The 16,454-nt window shown below is 43.0% G+C and overlaps 1 protein-coding gene across 2 annotated transcripts in view; it reads left to right on the top strand.

Moving 5' to 3' along the window:
- Positions 1 to 16,436, top strand: part of GPLD1 (glycosylphosphatidylinositol specific phospholipase D1) — a 62,010-nt gene extending 45,574 nt beyond the window's left edge. For both annotated transcript variants that reach the window (XM_004043340.5, XM_055390355.2), the window contains 5 exons: positions 5,969 to 6,145; positions 6,528 to 6,688; positions 8,883 to 8,909; positions 9,035 to 9,085; positions 13,138 to 16,436. In XM_004043340.5, the coding sequence (XP_004043388.1) occupies positions 5,969 to 6,145; positions 6,528 to 6,688; positions 8,883 to 8,909; positions 9,035 to 9,085; positions 13,138 to 13,224 (503 nt within the window). In that variant the 3' untranslated portion in view covers positions 13,225 to 16,436. The remainder of the gene's footprint in view (positions 1 to 5,968; positions 6,146 to 6,527; positions 6,689 to 8,882; positions 8,910 to 9,034; positions 9,086 to 13,137) is intronic.
- The last annotated feature ends 18 nt before the right edge of the window (positions 16,437 to 16,454 follow it).

The following is a 16,454-nucleotide window of genomic DNA, read 5'->3' as shown; positions in this document are numbered from 1 at the left end:
AGGGCTGTGGAAGCTCGGGAGCTAGCTGCCTTTGCTCACTAGAAGCAGGGAGCTCTCTTCTTCCTTGGTTCCCCTTCCTTTAAAACAGTTTCTTTTGCTTCAAGTTTTCATTTCTACGTTCGTCCTCCTTCGTTCAGTCTTGTAATGATGCTCTCAAGCAGTTAACAGTAGTAATTGCTGTAATGACGGTCTCAAGTAGTAACCATAGCAGTCAGCCACAGAATCATTTTTGCTTTTCACAGTTTAGGGAATGATTTCTAAGCTCTTGCAGCACACATTATTAACTTTATTTTCTTCACCACTCTTTCTACCCAAGTGTTGTGAATTAGAGTTTCTCAAACTTTCTTGGTTTTGGTGCCCTTACTCTCTTGATAATATTTTTTCCTGTGATAAAGTACAATATAAAATAGAAGGTCAGGCATGGTGGGTCATGCCCGTAATCGCAGCACTTTGGGAGGCTAAGGCAGGAGGATCACTGGAGCCCAAGAGTTCAAGACCAGCCTGGGCAACACAGTGAGACCCTGTCTCTACAAAAAATTTTAAAAATTGGGCCAGGCGCAGTGGCTCATGCCTGTAATCTTAGCACTTTGGGAGGCCGAGGTGGGTGGATCATGAGGTCAGATGATCGAGACCATCCTGGCTAACACGGTGAAACCCTGTCTCTACTAAAAACACAAAAAATTAGCTGGGCGTGGTGGTGGGCACCTGTAGTCCCAGCTACTTAGGAGGCTGAGGCAGGAGAATGGCGTGAACCCCGGAGCCAGAGCTTGCAGTGAGCTGAGATTGCGCCACTGCACTCCAGCCTGGGTGACAGAGTAAGACTCCATCTCAAAAAAAAAAAAAAAATTAGCCGGATGTGGTGGCATGCACCTCTGGTCCTAGCTACTCAGCAGACTAAGGTGGGAAGATTGCTTGAGCCCAAGAATTTGAGGCCAGCCTGGACAATATAGGGAGACCCCATCTCTACAGAAAAAAAAAAAAAAGGTAGGCATAGTGATGGGCACATGTAGTTCCATCTACTCAGGAGGCTGAGGTGGGAAGATCACTTGAGCCCAGGAGTTCAAGGCTGCAGTGAGCTATGATCACACCACTGCACTCCAGCCTGGGCAACAGAGTGAGACCCTATTTTTTAAAAGATAAATAATAATAGAAAATAAGTTTAATTATAACTTTTATGTATGTATATAATATGTTAATTTATAACATGTATATAAGTATACTAATATATAATTGTATATAATATGTATATATTATATATACATGTATGTGTCTATATATAAAGTATGAATGTATATATAACTATATATTATATATAAATATAAATTAATGTCACAATCAGGTTATTGTTATTGATATATTTCACCCAAATTGTTCAGATTTTCCCATTATTACTTGTATTTTACTTGTATTTCACCCACACAGTTTGCGGGGCCCAGTTCCAAATAAAAATGCAGGGCCCCTTGTTAAAACATTGTTGACAATTTCAAGTCAGAGACAGGACAACATGAAGACAGGCATAGGTCCTTTCGAAATGCAGTGCCTGTGTGACCACAGGGGCACATGCCCTGCATTTATGTCCTAACCACTTAGCTTCTCTCGGCACTGTACAGCTTTTCAAGTCTTGGAATCAGGTTAGACACAACTTTCCTCATTTCCTAATCCACAGCAATTTTTTCATAGTACCTGCTTTTTATCACAACCATCCCTGAATATGCAGCTTTGCAAAGATGTGGCATCACTGAAACGAATGCAGGACTCTCGTGTCATAACTGTGACCGGCCTCCACCCAGTAGTTCGTGTGGTGTCAGATGTCACTGTTGTCTTTGAAATGTCAAAATATCTACAGCATCTTTGCGAGTTCACTGAAGCGCTTCAGTGTGCAGTTTGGGAATCACAGCTATAAGGCACAGATTAATCTAAATTTGAAATTTTTGATACACTTTTTTTTTTTTTTTTTGAGATAGAGTCTCGCTCTCTTGCCCAGGCTGGAGTGTAGTGGTGTGATCTCAAGCTCACTGCAGCCTCTGCCTCCCAGGTTCAAGCAGTTCTCCTGCTTCAGTCTCCTGAGTAGCTGGAACTACAGGTGTGCACCACCATGCCCAGCTATTTTTATTTTTATTTTTAGTAGAGATGGAGTTTCACCATGTTGGCCAGGCTGGTCTCAAACTCCTGATGTCAGGTGATCCGCCCACCTCGGCCTCCCACAGTGCTGGGATTACAGGCGTGAGCCACTGCGCCCAGTCACTATACCATTTTATATCAGGGGCTTGAACATCCGTGGATTTTGGTATCTGTGAGAGGCCCTGGAACCAATCCTTTGTGGATACTGAGGGATGGCTGTATTGTTTATAGTAGTAAAAAGCTAGAAATAGCCTAAATGTGAAAAGAATCAGATTTAAAATTTTATAATCCACAAAATCTCCATTTTGTTTAAAATGTGTGTTTATAGATATCTGCCTACCTACCTACCTATCTCACTTTCCAGAAAGAAATATATATAGTATATATATTTTCTTCTTTATGCTTTTTTCTTTAATAGTTGGAGTCTTACTATGTTGCCCAGGCTGGCCATGAACTTCTGGGCTCAAATGATCCTCCCATCTCAGGTTCACAAGTAGCCGGGACCACAGGCATGTGCCACAACACCTGGATTATGCTTCTTTTTTTTTTTGAGTATTTTTTACACTTTTGATAATGATCAAATATAAAAGATCTTCTTGACATCTTCATAGTTTTGACTTTTGCAGTAATCCTGAAAGCTGGTGACATTAAGTAACTTACAGTTGATAATTTTTCTTTTTCTTTTTAAGCCATAGGGTCTTGCTCTGTTGCCCAGGCTGGAGTTCAATGGTGTGATCACAGCTCACTGTTACCTTGAACTCCTGAGGTCAAGCGATCCTGCCGCCTCAGCCTCTTGAGTAGGTCAGACTACAGGCACATGCCACCACACCCTACTTTTTGTAGTGATGGGGTCTCACTGCATTTCCCAGGCTGGTCTTGAACTCATGAGCAGAAGTGATCCTCCTGCCTCAGCCTCCCAAAGTGCTGGGATTATAGGCATGAGCCACCATGCCTGGCAAGTTTATATTTTTTCTGAGACACAAATATGAACCACATTACAAGATGATATCCTCTTTCCTGTGGTTTTCAAGAGAGTAGAGTTGGTGAGATGCACCTGTGTTTCACAATAGCTCTTTTGTTTTCTGCTCCCTCCACTGGAAGAAAAGTTCCACATGAGAAGTAAAACACTTGTGTGTGTATTTAAAAGATACCCGCCACCCCTGCATCCCAAACACAACCCTAGGGACTAGTGCTCGTGGCAGAAATTAAGGCAATGTGGAGGTCTAAAAGATAATGGTCCTTAATCAGAGGGTTTAAGCATTACAGAAGGAATTCTATGTTAACTAGAAGGTATAAGCATTACAGAAGGAATTCTGTGTTATAGTAGCATTCTAGAATTTGGGAATTCATAAAGGCCTCTGCATGTAGCCCTTTTAAAAGCCAAAGTTCTTCAGAATTATTTTCAGTACTGAAATGATATAGAAATGCCTACAACATTACCTTGAGATTTTTCTCCTTGTCTAAATGTGTATGATAATCCATTGTTTAATTTGCATGATTGAGAAGGTGAGGTGTTTTGAATGGCTGAAATTTCCAAGTGTCTAGATTCTTCTGTTTTAATTCTGAAGAATTAAAAAAACACTTTGATGAAATTATTTTAAATTATATGCTTCTGTTCTTTAACAGACTGATGCATGTTAGAGATTTGGGAGTATTGATTAATTACAATTCTTCCTCATCCTTGTGCATTTCAAATCATTTCTGAAATAGATTCATGAATCATTCAGAGGGATATCAAAATATGTACTTTTGAAGAGCTGACATAGTTGGATTAGAGAACACAGTCTCAATGGGCAGCCCTATTCAGGCTTTCTAATTCTTGCTCCGAAAGCTAGACCTTGGGGTGACTTCTCTGAGATTCTCCCACATGCAGTGGGGCCAGTGCTCATCCTGTGGGCGGCAGAGCCAGAGGGAGAAGCCTCAGGTACCCTCTTGCCGTGGAAGGACTGAAGCAGGGAGTAGACAGAGAGCTGGAAGTGTTACTGGATTCCTGGGTGCTCCAGGGGGCTCATGGTTCCTTTAGGAGGCACGAAAAGAAAGGGAATGTGGCTGGGCTTGGTGGTTTGCACCTGTAATCCCAGCACTTTTGGGAGACTGAGGCAGGCAGATCACGAGGTCGGGAGATCAAGACCATCCTGGCTAACACGGTGAAACCCTGTCTCTACAAAAAAATACAAAAAATTAGCCAGGTGTGGTGGCACGTGCCTGTAGTCCCAGCTACTTGGGAGGCTGAGGCAGGAGAATCGCTTGAACCCAGGAAGCGGAAGTTGCAGTGAGCTGAGATCGCGCCACTGTACTCCAGCCTGGGTGACAGAGTGAGACTCCATCTCAATAATAAAAAAGAAAAGGAATGAAGATTTTCTCTTATTTCAACTTTTCTTGATATTTTGGGCTTTCACTCTGAATATTAACTACTGTGCTGGCACATTGTTCTCTTAGGAGACATTGTATTAGGTCACGTTGTTTACCCTGTATCAGAAAGCTCCAGATTGCTGAGCCTTTAAAATACTGTTTCTTATTTCCTACTGTTTTCTAGCTGTTACATCTGACTGTTGTTGCTGACTCTGCTTTGAGCCCTCAGTGGCTTCTAGTGGACAGTTTCCCATAAACAAAGCACAAGTTTGTCCGAAAAAACAGGTCAAATTAGCTCAGTTTTACACACAAAACTCAGTGGACGCTGATGTGAGATTGTGTCCCGCACTGACACTTTGCCAGCGTATGGCAAACTTCTCAGAGGGCCACTAGCCCCATCAACCCACAGGTGCCGTTTGTATTCCTGAAATCAAAGCTGTGTTCCAAATAATAAAGTTTACAGCGAAATTCCAACAACTAGCTTTGAGTTTGTTCAAAATTCATTAATTCAAAAAACGCTTTATTAAGTACTTGTACAGAACCAAGCACCATGCTAGGTACAGTGGATAGAGAGAGAGAGACGTGACCGCATTTCTTGTGGAATGGGCGCCTGATGCAGGAGACACAGAAGTGAATGCAGAGCGATGCTGCCCTGCCATGGGTATTCAGAAGGCACTGGGCACAGCTCATGTCCCCTGTAAAATGCTTAACTGAACTCAGAGGTCCTGGGGTCAGGACACAATCACTTGCCCACGTTTTGTGGGCCCCAGCTGTCTGCAGTTCTTGTAGTTCTGTAGCGTTTGTACCCAGAGCTAAAGTCCCACTGGACTCGGTGTTATTATGTATGGGAGCACATGGAAGCGGCCTCTTCTCTAGACCAGGGAGATTAGGAAAGGCTTCCCAGAGGAGGGGACACCTGAGCCAAATTCTGCAGGGTGAGCAGGAGTAGCCAGCAGAGGGATGTGGACAGGGGAGCACGAGGAGCATATGCCTCTATTCTAGGCAGAGAGCACATCATGTCCAAAGGCCCAAATTTAAGACATAGATTGGGCTGTGGTTTAAGTTCATTTCGGTGAAGTGTGGGTGAAAAGGTTAATGGCGCTAGATCCCCAAGTGGGAGTCAGATTCTGTAAGGCCTTGTGAAGAGTTTGGACCCCATCCAGAGTCCACTTGCATTTGGATGTGTCAGTCATGGGGGTGACCTAGGCAGTTTGTGATAAGAGAAAATAAGAAGGTGGTTGTGTGGAGACTGTATTATGGGGATAAGACTGGAAAAAAGAATACCTGCCTGGAGGGAAATCACTGAAGCTCTCTGGTGTTTGTGCCTTGGTGCCCAAGCTGGTTGTACCTCCCTGACTGCCGGAGATGACCAGCACCGAAACCGACTGTCCTGTAGGATCCCGAGTGATCAGTGTCACTTGAGGATGGGATGCTATTCCGTGTTCTGTAATGCCTTCCTTTCAGTGAGGCCAGCAGGAACTGTGGTTCGTTTCAGATGACGTGTCTAAGGTGGCATTCCTGACCGTGACCCTACACCAAGGCGGAGCCACTCGCATGTATGCGCTCACATCTGACGTGCAGCCTCTGCTGCTCAGCACCTTCAGCGGAGATCGCCGCTTCTCCCGATTTGGTGGCGTTCTGCACTTGAGTGACCTGGATGATGATGGCTTAGGTAAGAAAGGAACAGGACCCTTTGACAAGAATTGAGTCCCTTTGCCCAGGGGGTGGGTCCCCTAATTGGGTCATCTGGGCTCTGCCCTTATAATTGACAGCCCAGTGGCCCAAGGACCTTTAGACAGATCTTGAATGAGGCAAGACCAGAGAGGGAGTTGCACTTCTTGAAGCTGGTAATATGAGAATCACCTGTAGTAATTGCTACTGATGAATGAAGTAGGAAACAAAAGCCTTTGCCTTTGCCAGGATGAAATCACGGCCGACTAAAGGAGATACTAATATTATTTGCAAGAGGTTGGGTTAGGATCCAGTAGCGGAACAAGGAAAGGATGACAGTGAGGAGTCAAATACTTCCTTCTGTCAGTTTTTATTGTTTCCAGATGAAATCATCATGGCAGCCCCCCTGAGGATAGCAGATGTAACCTCTGGACTGATTGGGGGAGAAGACGGCCGAGTATATGTATATAATGGCAAAGAGACCACCCTTGGTGACATGACTGGCAAATGCAAATCATGGATAACTCCATGTCCAGAAGAAAAGGTAAAGTGTTCTACAGAATTCTATACCTTATTGGGAAAGGATCACTAATTGCTGATTCCTTGTTAACTCATGTCCACTATAAAGTGCTTACCTGAATTCATACATCCTGGGGTCAGGACACCATCATCTGTCCATGTTTTGTGGGCCCCAGCTGCCTGCAGTTCTTACAGTTCTGCAACATTTGTGCCCAGAGCTAAAGTCCCACTGGACTTGGTGTTATGTAGGTCCCTGGTCACACAGCCTGCCACTGCTTGGTTAGGCACCCACAGCACAGAAGAAAGAAAACAGGCCATGGCCATTGGAGTTTCTCTTTTTAAAATAGAGACGGGTTCCTGTTCCATTGCCCAGGCTGGAGTGCAGTGGTGTGATCATGGCCCACTGCAGCCTCAAACTCCTGGGCTCAGGTGATTCTCTTGTCTCAGCCTCCCGAGTAGCTAGGACTACAGGCATGTGCCACCACACCCGGCTAATCTTTTTATTATTTGTAGAGATGGGGCCTCACTATGTTGCCCAGGCTGGTATTGAACTCTTGGGCTCAAGCAGTTCTTCTACCTGGCCTCACAAAGTGCTGGGATTACAGGCATGAGCCACCATGCTCGGCCAGCCACTGGAGTTTCATTAAAACGTCCTCTCTTTTGCTTTTTGTTTCATTTCTTTGTTTATTCCTTTTTTGGGTGAGTTTCCTTAAGTTACATTTCCTGGGCCTAAAACATTTGGCCATTATTTAACTTCTTTTTTTTTTTTTGAGACAGAGTCTGGCTCTATTGCCCAGGCTGGAGTGCAGTGGCACGGTCTCGGCTCACTGCAACCTCCTCCTCCCAGGTTCAAGCCATTTTCCTACCTCAGCCTCCCGAATGGCTGGGACTACAGGCATGCACCACCACGCCTGGCTAATTTTTTGTATTTTTAGTAGAGACGGGGTTTCACCGTGTTAGCCAGGATGGTCTCGATCTCCTGACCTTGTGATCTGCCCAAGACCCTGTCTTAAAATAAAAAAATTAAAGATCAGCGAGGAAGTTTATTCAAGGTTACACTGCCAGGAAGGACAGGGCACAACAGAGATTTGAACCAAGATCTGATTCTAAAGCCTACCCTTAAGTATTACACTATGTGCGTGCATATTTTGGTTAACAATTATGATCCTATTGTGCATAATTTGTGCATAATTTTGTAACTTTTTTTTTTTTAATGGAGTCTCACTCTGTCATCCAGGCTGGAGTGCAGTGGCATGATCTCGGCTCAGTACAACCTCCACCTCCCAGGTTCAAGCGATTCTCCTGCCTCAGCTTCCTGAGTAGCTGGGACTACAGGCGCACACCACCATGCCTGGCTAATTTTTGTGATTTTAGTAGAGACGGGGTTTCACCACGTTGGCCAAGCTGGTCTCGAACTCCTGACCTCCAGTGATCCGCCTGCCTCAGCCTCCCAAAGTGCTGGGATTATAGGTGTGAGCCACTGTGCCTGGCCGTAACTTGATTTTTCCTTCTACCTAACAATATACCAAGAACATTTTCTTATGTTATCTGATATTCTTATATAATATGATATTTACCGGCTGATGAGTATTTTATCTACAGATAAACCATAGTTTATTTACCCATTATTCAGGTAACTATTGTTAGTCAGTTGTGCCATTTCCAATTTTCATTGTTTTAAATAATATAGTAAATAGTCACATAAACGTTTTTATACATCTGGTTATTTTTCTGACCTGTATTTCTATAAGTAGAATTTCTGGGGTCAAAGGGCATGCACATTTGTAAGGCTAATCAAGAAATGTAGAAATGAGGCTGGGCGTGGTGGCTCATGCCTGTAATCCCAGCACTTTGGGAGGCCGAGGTGGGTGGATCACCTGAGGTGAGGAGTTCGAGACTGGCCTGGCCAACGTGGTGAAACCACCTCTCTACTAAAAATACAAAAAAATTAGCCGGGCGTGGTGGTGGGCACCTGTAATTCCATCAACTCATGAGGCTGAAGCGGGAGACTTGCTTGAACCTGGGAGGCAGAGGTTGCAGTGAGCTGAGATCACGCCACTGCACTCCAGTCTGGGCGACAGAGCAAGACTCCTTCTCAAAAAAAAAAAAAAAAAAAAAAAAAAAGTAGAAATGAGGGTATAAGGGTATAATTAAAATTGATTTTAAAAAGCCACACAAACAGTAATAACATTGTCTCTCTCCTCAATTTTTTTCTTCAGGCCCAATATGTATTGATTTCTCCTGAAGTAAGTATCCCTTGAAAGACTGAAGAAAGAAAAATTACCAAAACAATGCCCCTTGGTTTATTATAAACGGATAAAGTATTACACTATGTTCTTCAAAGCCCGTTAACAGACGGCATGTTTTACAGGCCAGCTCAAGGTTTGGGAGCTCCCTCATCACCGTGAGGTCCAAGGCAAAGGTGAGCCCAAGGACTGAACTTCATTGATGTTTATGTTAGTACTACGGGTGGGATTTGGTGGTCTCACTTGTAGGTTTATTTCAGATTTTATTTTTATTTGAAAAGGAGAACACACAGAAAGTAACATTCACATATAATCTCATCACTTCCTTGGTGGAAAGTTTCCCTTTTTACTCTTCCTATTTTATCCTCTACAGCAGGGGTTGGGGCCAAGTCGTCTGCCACCTAATTTCGTAAAGCCATGAACTAAAAAAGTCAGCTCATGTTGAGATGGTTGAAAAGAAATCAAAACAGAATGTTTTGTAACATATGAAGTTTAAACGGCGGTGCAGTTTCAGCGCCCACACAGCTGTAGTGGAACATAGCCGGGCTCGTCTGCTGTGGACTGCGCGTGGCTGCTGTTGCGCTGCCGTGGCAGAACTGACTGGTTGCTTTGGAGACTGATGCTCCACAAAGCCTAAGTATTATTATCTGCCTGTTCCCCAAAATTGTTTGCTGGCCCTTGCCTTAGAAAATAACCATTATTAATATTTTGCTATTTTCTTCCAGACTTTCAGAGTTTTTTCTTTCTTTATTATTTTTTATACAGAACCTTGCTCTGTCACCCATGCTGGAGTGCAGTGGTGCAAATTCGGCTCACTGCAACCTCCACCTCCCAGGTTCAAGTGATTTTCCTGCCTCAGCCTCCCAAGTAGCTGGGATTACAGGTGCCCACCACCAGGCCCAGCTATTTTTTAAAAAATTTTTTGTAGAGATGGGGTTTTGCCATGTTGTCAAGGCTGGTCTCAAACTCCTGGCCTCAAATGATCTGCCTGCCTCTGCCTTCCAAAGTGCTGGGATTATAAGCATGCACCACTGCACCCGGCCCAGAGTTTTTCTGTTTTTCTATGGCTTCAGAGATACACACACACACTTTTTTTTTTTTAAGACAGAGTCTGGCTCTTGTCACCTAGGCTGGAATGCAATGGTGTGGTCTTGGCTCACTGCAGCCTCTGTCTCCTGGACTCAAGTGATCCTCCAACCTCAGCCCCCTGAGTAGCTGAGACCACAGGTGTGTGACACCATTCCATGCTATTTTTGTATTTTTAGGAGACAAGAGTTTCACCATGTTGCCCAGGCTGGTCTTGAACTCCTGGGCTCAAGAGATCCACCCACCTTGGCCCCCCATTTTTTTTGGCTATTACAGACAAGGCCATAGTGAGCATTCTTGTACCTATCTGTAGCTTTTTATAATTGAGCAAGTATCCCCACAGGTGAGAATCTTAAAAGTAGGATTACTAGATCTAAAAGTGTACACAGTTTAAATTTCGATATGGCAGATTAAAAAGTTTAACCTTGGCTGGGTGCAGTGGCTCACACCTGTAATCCCAGCACTTTGAGAAGCCGAGGTGGGTGGATTGCCTGAGGTCAGGAGTTCAAGACCAGCCTGGTCAACATGGTGAAACCCCGGCTCTACTAAAAATACAAAAAATAGCCGGGCATGGTGGTGCATGCCTATAGTCTCAGCTATTCGGGAGACTGAGGCAGGAGAATCGCTTGAACCTGGGAGGTGGAGGTTGCCGTGAGCCTAGATGGTACCACTGTACTCCAGCCTGGGCTATGGAGCAAGACTCTGTCTCAAAAAAAAAAAAAAAAGTTTAACCTTAAAATATACCTGTAAACCACTGATTGCATTCATCCACTGTATAGGCTATAAGAAATAAAAACAAAGAGAGGGCAAAGTCCCTGTTCTTGAAAATAAGATTTATATACATGGAAAGTCAAATAAAATGCAAATTAGTATAGGATTAAATGCTAATGAGTAGTCTGAAGAATAAGTCTTAACAGTGGGTTGAAGGGCTGCAGAAGCCTTCATAGATTTATATATATAACCAGGTCTGTAAGACTTGTTAAGTGCTGTGGACCAGGTTCCTGTGGACCAGGGTGGAAGGTGGGAGGAGGAAGAGGATTAGGAAAAATTGTGGTGAAACTGCCCTCTAGTGGCCAATAATTTAAGTGACCCATTTACAGGCAGGTCTAAAAATGTAGGATTAACCACACAACAAAAATATGGTTATTAACTTTATGGGAAGATTCTCGGAAGGTCTGATCACAGGGATCCTTTATATGACAAGCTTGGCTTATATCTAAAATTTTATTTGTTTCAAAAATTAGGCATTGTCAAGAACCCATGTATTATATAAAACTATACATATATCAACTATAGCTTACATCAGTTGAGAGTAGTGGTATATATAGATTATCTAAAAGTAACTTATATTTTATTCCTTTTTGTAAAACACTGCAAATGTACCTTCCTAATTATTGTTCACCTGGGTTAGTGTTAAAATTACTTCACTTTTCCAGCACATACCTGAGCTTGGGGGCATTGAACGCTCTGGGTGTAAAGATAAATCAGATGTTATGTTTCAAAAATGGGCATTGACAATCAGAGGATGATCAGAGTGGCCTTTTTCTGAGATTTGGGTACAAGTTATGTTCTGAAGATTCCTTCCTTTCTGTGGCATAAGAGCATTCAGTAATGAAATTAGTCGTAACAAACTAGAATTAGGATCCGGCGTCTACTTAAGTAAGTAGTGCTCTCACTGTCTCTGTATTTCAGAAACTTCTCATGGGGCTGCCTTCCATCAGCTCAGGAGCCTCAGCAGAGCAGTACCTGAGTGTGTAGTGAGCAGTGTTGTATCAAGCACCTGTGAGATAGACAAACCTGAGACATGGTCCCAGCCCCAGGTGCTTGTAGTCTAGGTGGGAAAATACAACAGGCCCACAAGACCATCCAGGTTGGTGTATGATGACCAAGAGCCAAACGAGGTCAGACAGCAACTGCAGCGGAAGTCTCTGCTGGTGGAGTCAGGGAAGGGCCTGCAGAGATCACGGGCCCGGAGCTGCATCTGGAAAGATGACTAGACTGACAAAACAGAGAGAAGCCGAAGGCCAGGCAAATTTAGTAAATGAGTAATTCCATAAATTGGGAAAGAGAGGGAGAATAAATTACCATTTGATTCTGTTTTCTTAAGTGTAGATTTTCCCTATTAATTGACACTGGGTATTAAGGGATAAGATAAGCACAGGGCTAAGCATAGTGTCTGACCCATGATACAACCTCAACAAATTTTAGCTATTATTATTATTTCTAGATTTCATCAGTAGTTTTCAAAATTAAACAAGAAACTGTCATATCCTGCTCTGACCAAAATACTGTCAGCCAGTTTGATCACCCGTACCTCATGTGCCAGCTTTGGTTCAGAATAACTTTTGTCAGTTTCCACAAATCAAATCCAACCTCGGAGTATGAAGATTTGCCACCACTGAAAATGTTTAAAGACCAGGCATGGTGGCTCACATCTGTAATTTCAGCACTTTGGGAAGCCGAGGCAGGTGGATCACTTGAGGTCGGGAGTTCGAGACCAGCCTGGCCAACATGGCGAGAGCTCGTCTCTACTAAAAATACAAAAATTAGCCAGATGTGGTGGCACATGCCTGTAATCCCCGCTATTCGGGAGGCTGAGACATGAGAATCACTTGAACCTAGGAAGCAGAAGTTGCAGTGAGCTGAGATCACGTCACTGCACTCCAGCCTGGGTGACAGGGCAAGACTCTGTTTCAGAAAAGAAGAAAATGTTTTAAAAACTTGTAGCAGGTTTTGAAGGCAATTCTGAAAGATGGGTCCTAAAATGTTTTAAGCAGCAGGGTAGGTGGGAGGTGTGCTAAACACATTGACAAAGCCAGCTTCTAGGGGAAGTCCTTATTATTCAAGATATGTTTTCCACATTGTACCAGAACTAAGCATGCGCTGCCCTACTTTTCCTTTATGATTTATGTGCCAGAATAGGGATTGGGGTGAGTGTCCTTAGCTGCGGTTTTCAGAACTTATAGATGTGAGAAAGCGGTCTGTAAACAAAGGGAAAATGGCATTTGAGTTCAAGCCAGGGGATCTGGCCAGTGTCTTATTCATCTTTATATTTCTAGAGCATAGCACGATGCCTGGACTACCATAGGAACTCAATAGATGTTATGAATGAGCCATGAATTCTGTCTTGTGTCCCTTACAGAACCAAGTCGTCATTGCTGCTGGAAGGAGTTCTTTGGGAGCCCGACTCTCTGGGGCACTTCACGTCTATAGCCTTGGCTCAGATTGAAGATTTCACTGCATTTCCCCACTCTGCCCACCTCTCTCATGCTGAATCACATCCATGGTGAGCATTTTGATGGACAAAGTGGCACATCCAGTGGAGCTGTGGTAGATCCTGATAGACATGGGGCTCCTGGGAGTAGAGACACACACTAACAGCCACACCCTCTGGAAATCTGATACAGTAAATATATGACTGCACCAGAAATATGTGAAATAGCAGACATTCTGCTTATTCATGTCTCCTTCCACAGTTTACTTCCTCGCTCCCTTTGCATCTAAACCTTTCTTCTTTCCCAACTTATTGCCTGTAGTCAGACCTGCTGTACAACCTGTTTCCTCTTCCTCTTGAATGTCTTTCCAATGGCTGGAAAGGTCCCTCTGTGGTTATCTGTTAGAACAGTCTCTGTACACAATTCCTGCTAAAAACATCCTTTTTAAAAAAAAGAATTGTGCAGCCATAAAGAAAGAACAAGATCATGCCCTTTGCAGGGACATGGATGGAGCTGGAGGCCATTATCCTTCATAAACTATTGCAGGAACAGAAAACCAAACACTCCATGTTCTCACTTGTAAGTGGGAGCTAAATGAGAACACGTGGACACATAGAGGGAAACAACACACACTGGGGCCTATGAGAGGGCGGAAGGTGGGAGGAGGGAGAGATCAGGAAAAATAACTAATGGATACTTAGGGTGATGAAATAATCTGTGTAACAAACCCCCATGACACACCTTTATGTATGTAACAAACCAGCACTTCCTGCGCATGTACCCCTGAACTTAAAAGTTAAAAAAAAAGTTGAACTTAAAAATAACAGATTGGCCCATGCCAATCAAAGTATAATAGAAAGCATAGTATACAGAAAAAAAAAAAAAAAAAGAAACTGAGGGAGGAAAAACAGTACAGAGTAAAGCATGGGGGTGAGGGATAACCTCACATTCCAAATCACTTGTGACTTAGTCCTTTTTAACTTTTATTTTAGGTTCAGGGGTACATGTGAAGGTTTTATCTTTTCTGTTCCTCCCACCTTCCCCCTCAAGTAGACCCCAGTGTGTGCTGTTTTGTGTTCATAAGTTCTTATAACTTAGCACCCACTTGTGAGAACATGCTATACTTGGTATTTGGTTTTCTGTTCCTGTGTCGTGTGTTAGTTTGCTAAGGATGATAGTCCTTTTTTTTTTTTTGAGACGGAGTCTTGCTCTGTTGCCCAGGCTGGAGTGCAGTGATGCGATCTCAGCTCACTGCAACCTCTGCCTCCCAGGTTCAAGTGATTCTCCTGTCTCAGCCTCCCAGGCAGCTGGGACTACAGGTGCACAATACTACGCCCGGCTAATTTTTGTATTTTTAGTAGAGACAGGGTTTCACCATGTTGGCCAGGCTGGTCTCGAACTCCTGATCTCAGGTGATCCACCCACGTTGACCTCCCAAAGTGCTGGGATTACATGCGTGAGCCACAGGACCTGGCCGATAATCCTTTCTTAATGAGGATTAATACCTTTTCAATGTTTATATAGTGAAGGACAAATATAAAAACCAAGACTATCACCCTTCTGTGCCCTCCAATACTTTTGTAGAGTTGGCTGTTCTAACACCTAAAGAGCCTAGCGACACTGCTAGTTTTAAGCCATCTCATGAGGGACCTTTGTCGCATTAGGTTACAACTTGTGCCAAAAGAACTAGAGGGAAAAGATGCGGCCTGAGCCACAGGCTACTGTAAGGGCCGGAGAGGAAAGCAGGCCTTGGCCTCGCTTATTCCTGGGCTGTTTTTCGTAGGATGGATTTCATTTGTCAGTCCTGCAGTGTGGCACATTTAAGGGAACGGAATGTATCGTAGGGTTTCAGTTTCAGTAAACATTAGCGGGCATTATCTGTAAACAGTAACTAGTTTATTTTGTGTTAAATTGGGAAGAACCTCTTTCTTCTGCCACGGGTGAGATGATACTAAAAGCAGGAGAAAATAACAAATGAGAAGAGCCCTTCTCTTCTCAGCTTCTCTCAAGGAAGAGTAGAGACTGGTGAAAAGGGGACAGGAAGAGGAATCCAGCTGAAGAGTGGAAAGTTAACAAGAACATCAAGAGGTACATCCCTAGAGAGCATCTCTGGGTCACTCCCAGGATGACCTCATTTTTCTGGAAGAGGTACATGTGCTAGCTGCATAGTAACCTATGGCACAGCAAAAGCACAAGGAAGCGCCATTTGGTTTTGTTTAGGTACAATTATTGGTAGCCCAACCTATCTGAAGAATTACTTTTAATTAAAAGGATGGTTATTTTTAGGGGACCAGAAATGACTTAGTTGTATTCACTTATGAGTTGAGCAGTTTGGTAGAGCAGACTCTGACATCTGACACTTCAGTAAAGGGATGTTTTTCTCAGTACTGGGTCTTTTCATTAGACGGATGCATTTATATAAAGTGTCAGTGTTTTTATGCTTCACTAAATGATAAGGCCTGTGTTTAAACATGACCATTATTTACCTCACGATTTGTATTTTTCTCAATGCCTGAATACACCCAATAGCAAGCACCAGGTGGAGGTTAAGACCCACAAAAATGGAAGCAAGCTTCAAGTTTATAGAACATTTAACCATACTAACCCCACTGTCAAAAACAATGTAAATTATACTCCTACTGTAAAAGGTCAACTGATATGGCACATATGTAAAAAACCTGGCATACAGGAAAAAATTAATGCATGACAGTCTAATATATTATCCTGATACATGGATTAAATTTTCATTCCACTAAGTATTAACTATAGTTTTAAGCATTGATTCTGCTTAATAACTAAAATGTAAAGACCTTACCTTGTAGGGTTGTAATTTCTCATTAACAGAAATCTGAACTTATACAAGTTTAACTGAAATTTATCTTTATTTCAAGATATCAGAAGACATTTACATATTTGCATTTTCTGTCTTGCTACTATCTGCGTATATGTAACAGCTTTTCTCAAGGCTTCAAGATAAGAATTGTTTTATGCCTTTGTATCATAGACCTAAGAGACCAAAATTATTTGAAGATGGAGTGGGGACAAAACTGGGGTCTCTGCAGTCCCTACTCCATGTACCATCCATTAGCTCACCTCTGTAGGTATTACTAAAGTCATGAGAGTTAAATCCAACGTGCAACTTTAATATTGCAATTCCAAAAAATAAAGCTGTATACAACTCTTGGAATAACTCACCAAAATAAATAGCTTTTTAATATAAAATTGATTAGTGCTGCTTAACAGT

The sequence above is a fragment of the Gorilla gorilla genome, chromosome 5 (genome assembly GCF_029281585.2).
Source record: "Gorilla gorilla gorilla isolate KB3781 chromosome 5, NHGRI_mGorGor1-v2.1_pri, whole genome shotgun sequence".
NCBI lineage: Eukaryota > Metazoa > Chordata > Mammalia > Primates > Hominidae > Gorilla > Gorilla gorilla.
This window is presented reverse-complemented; position numbering and strand designations above follow the sequence as displayed.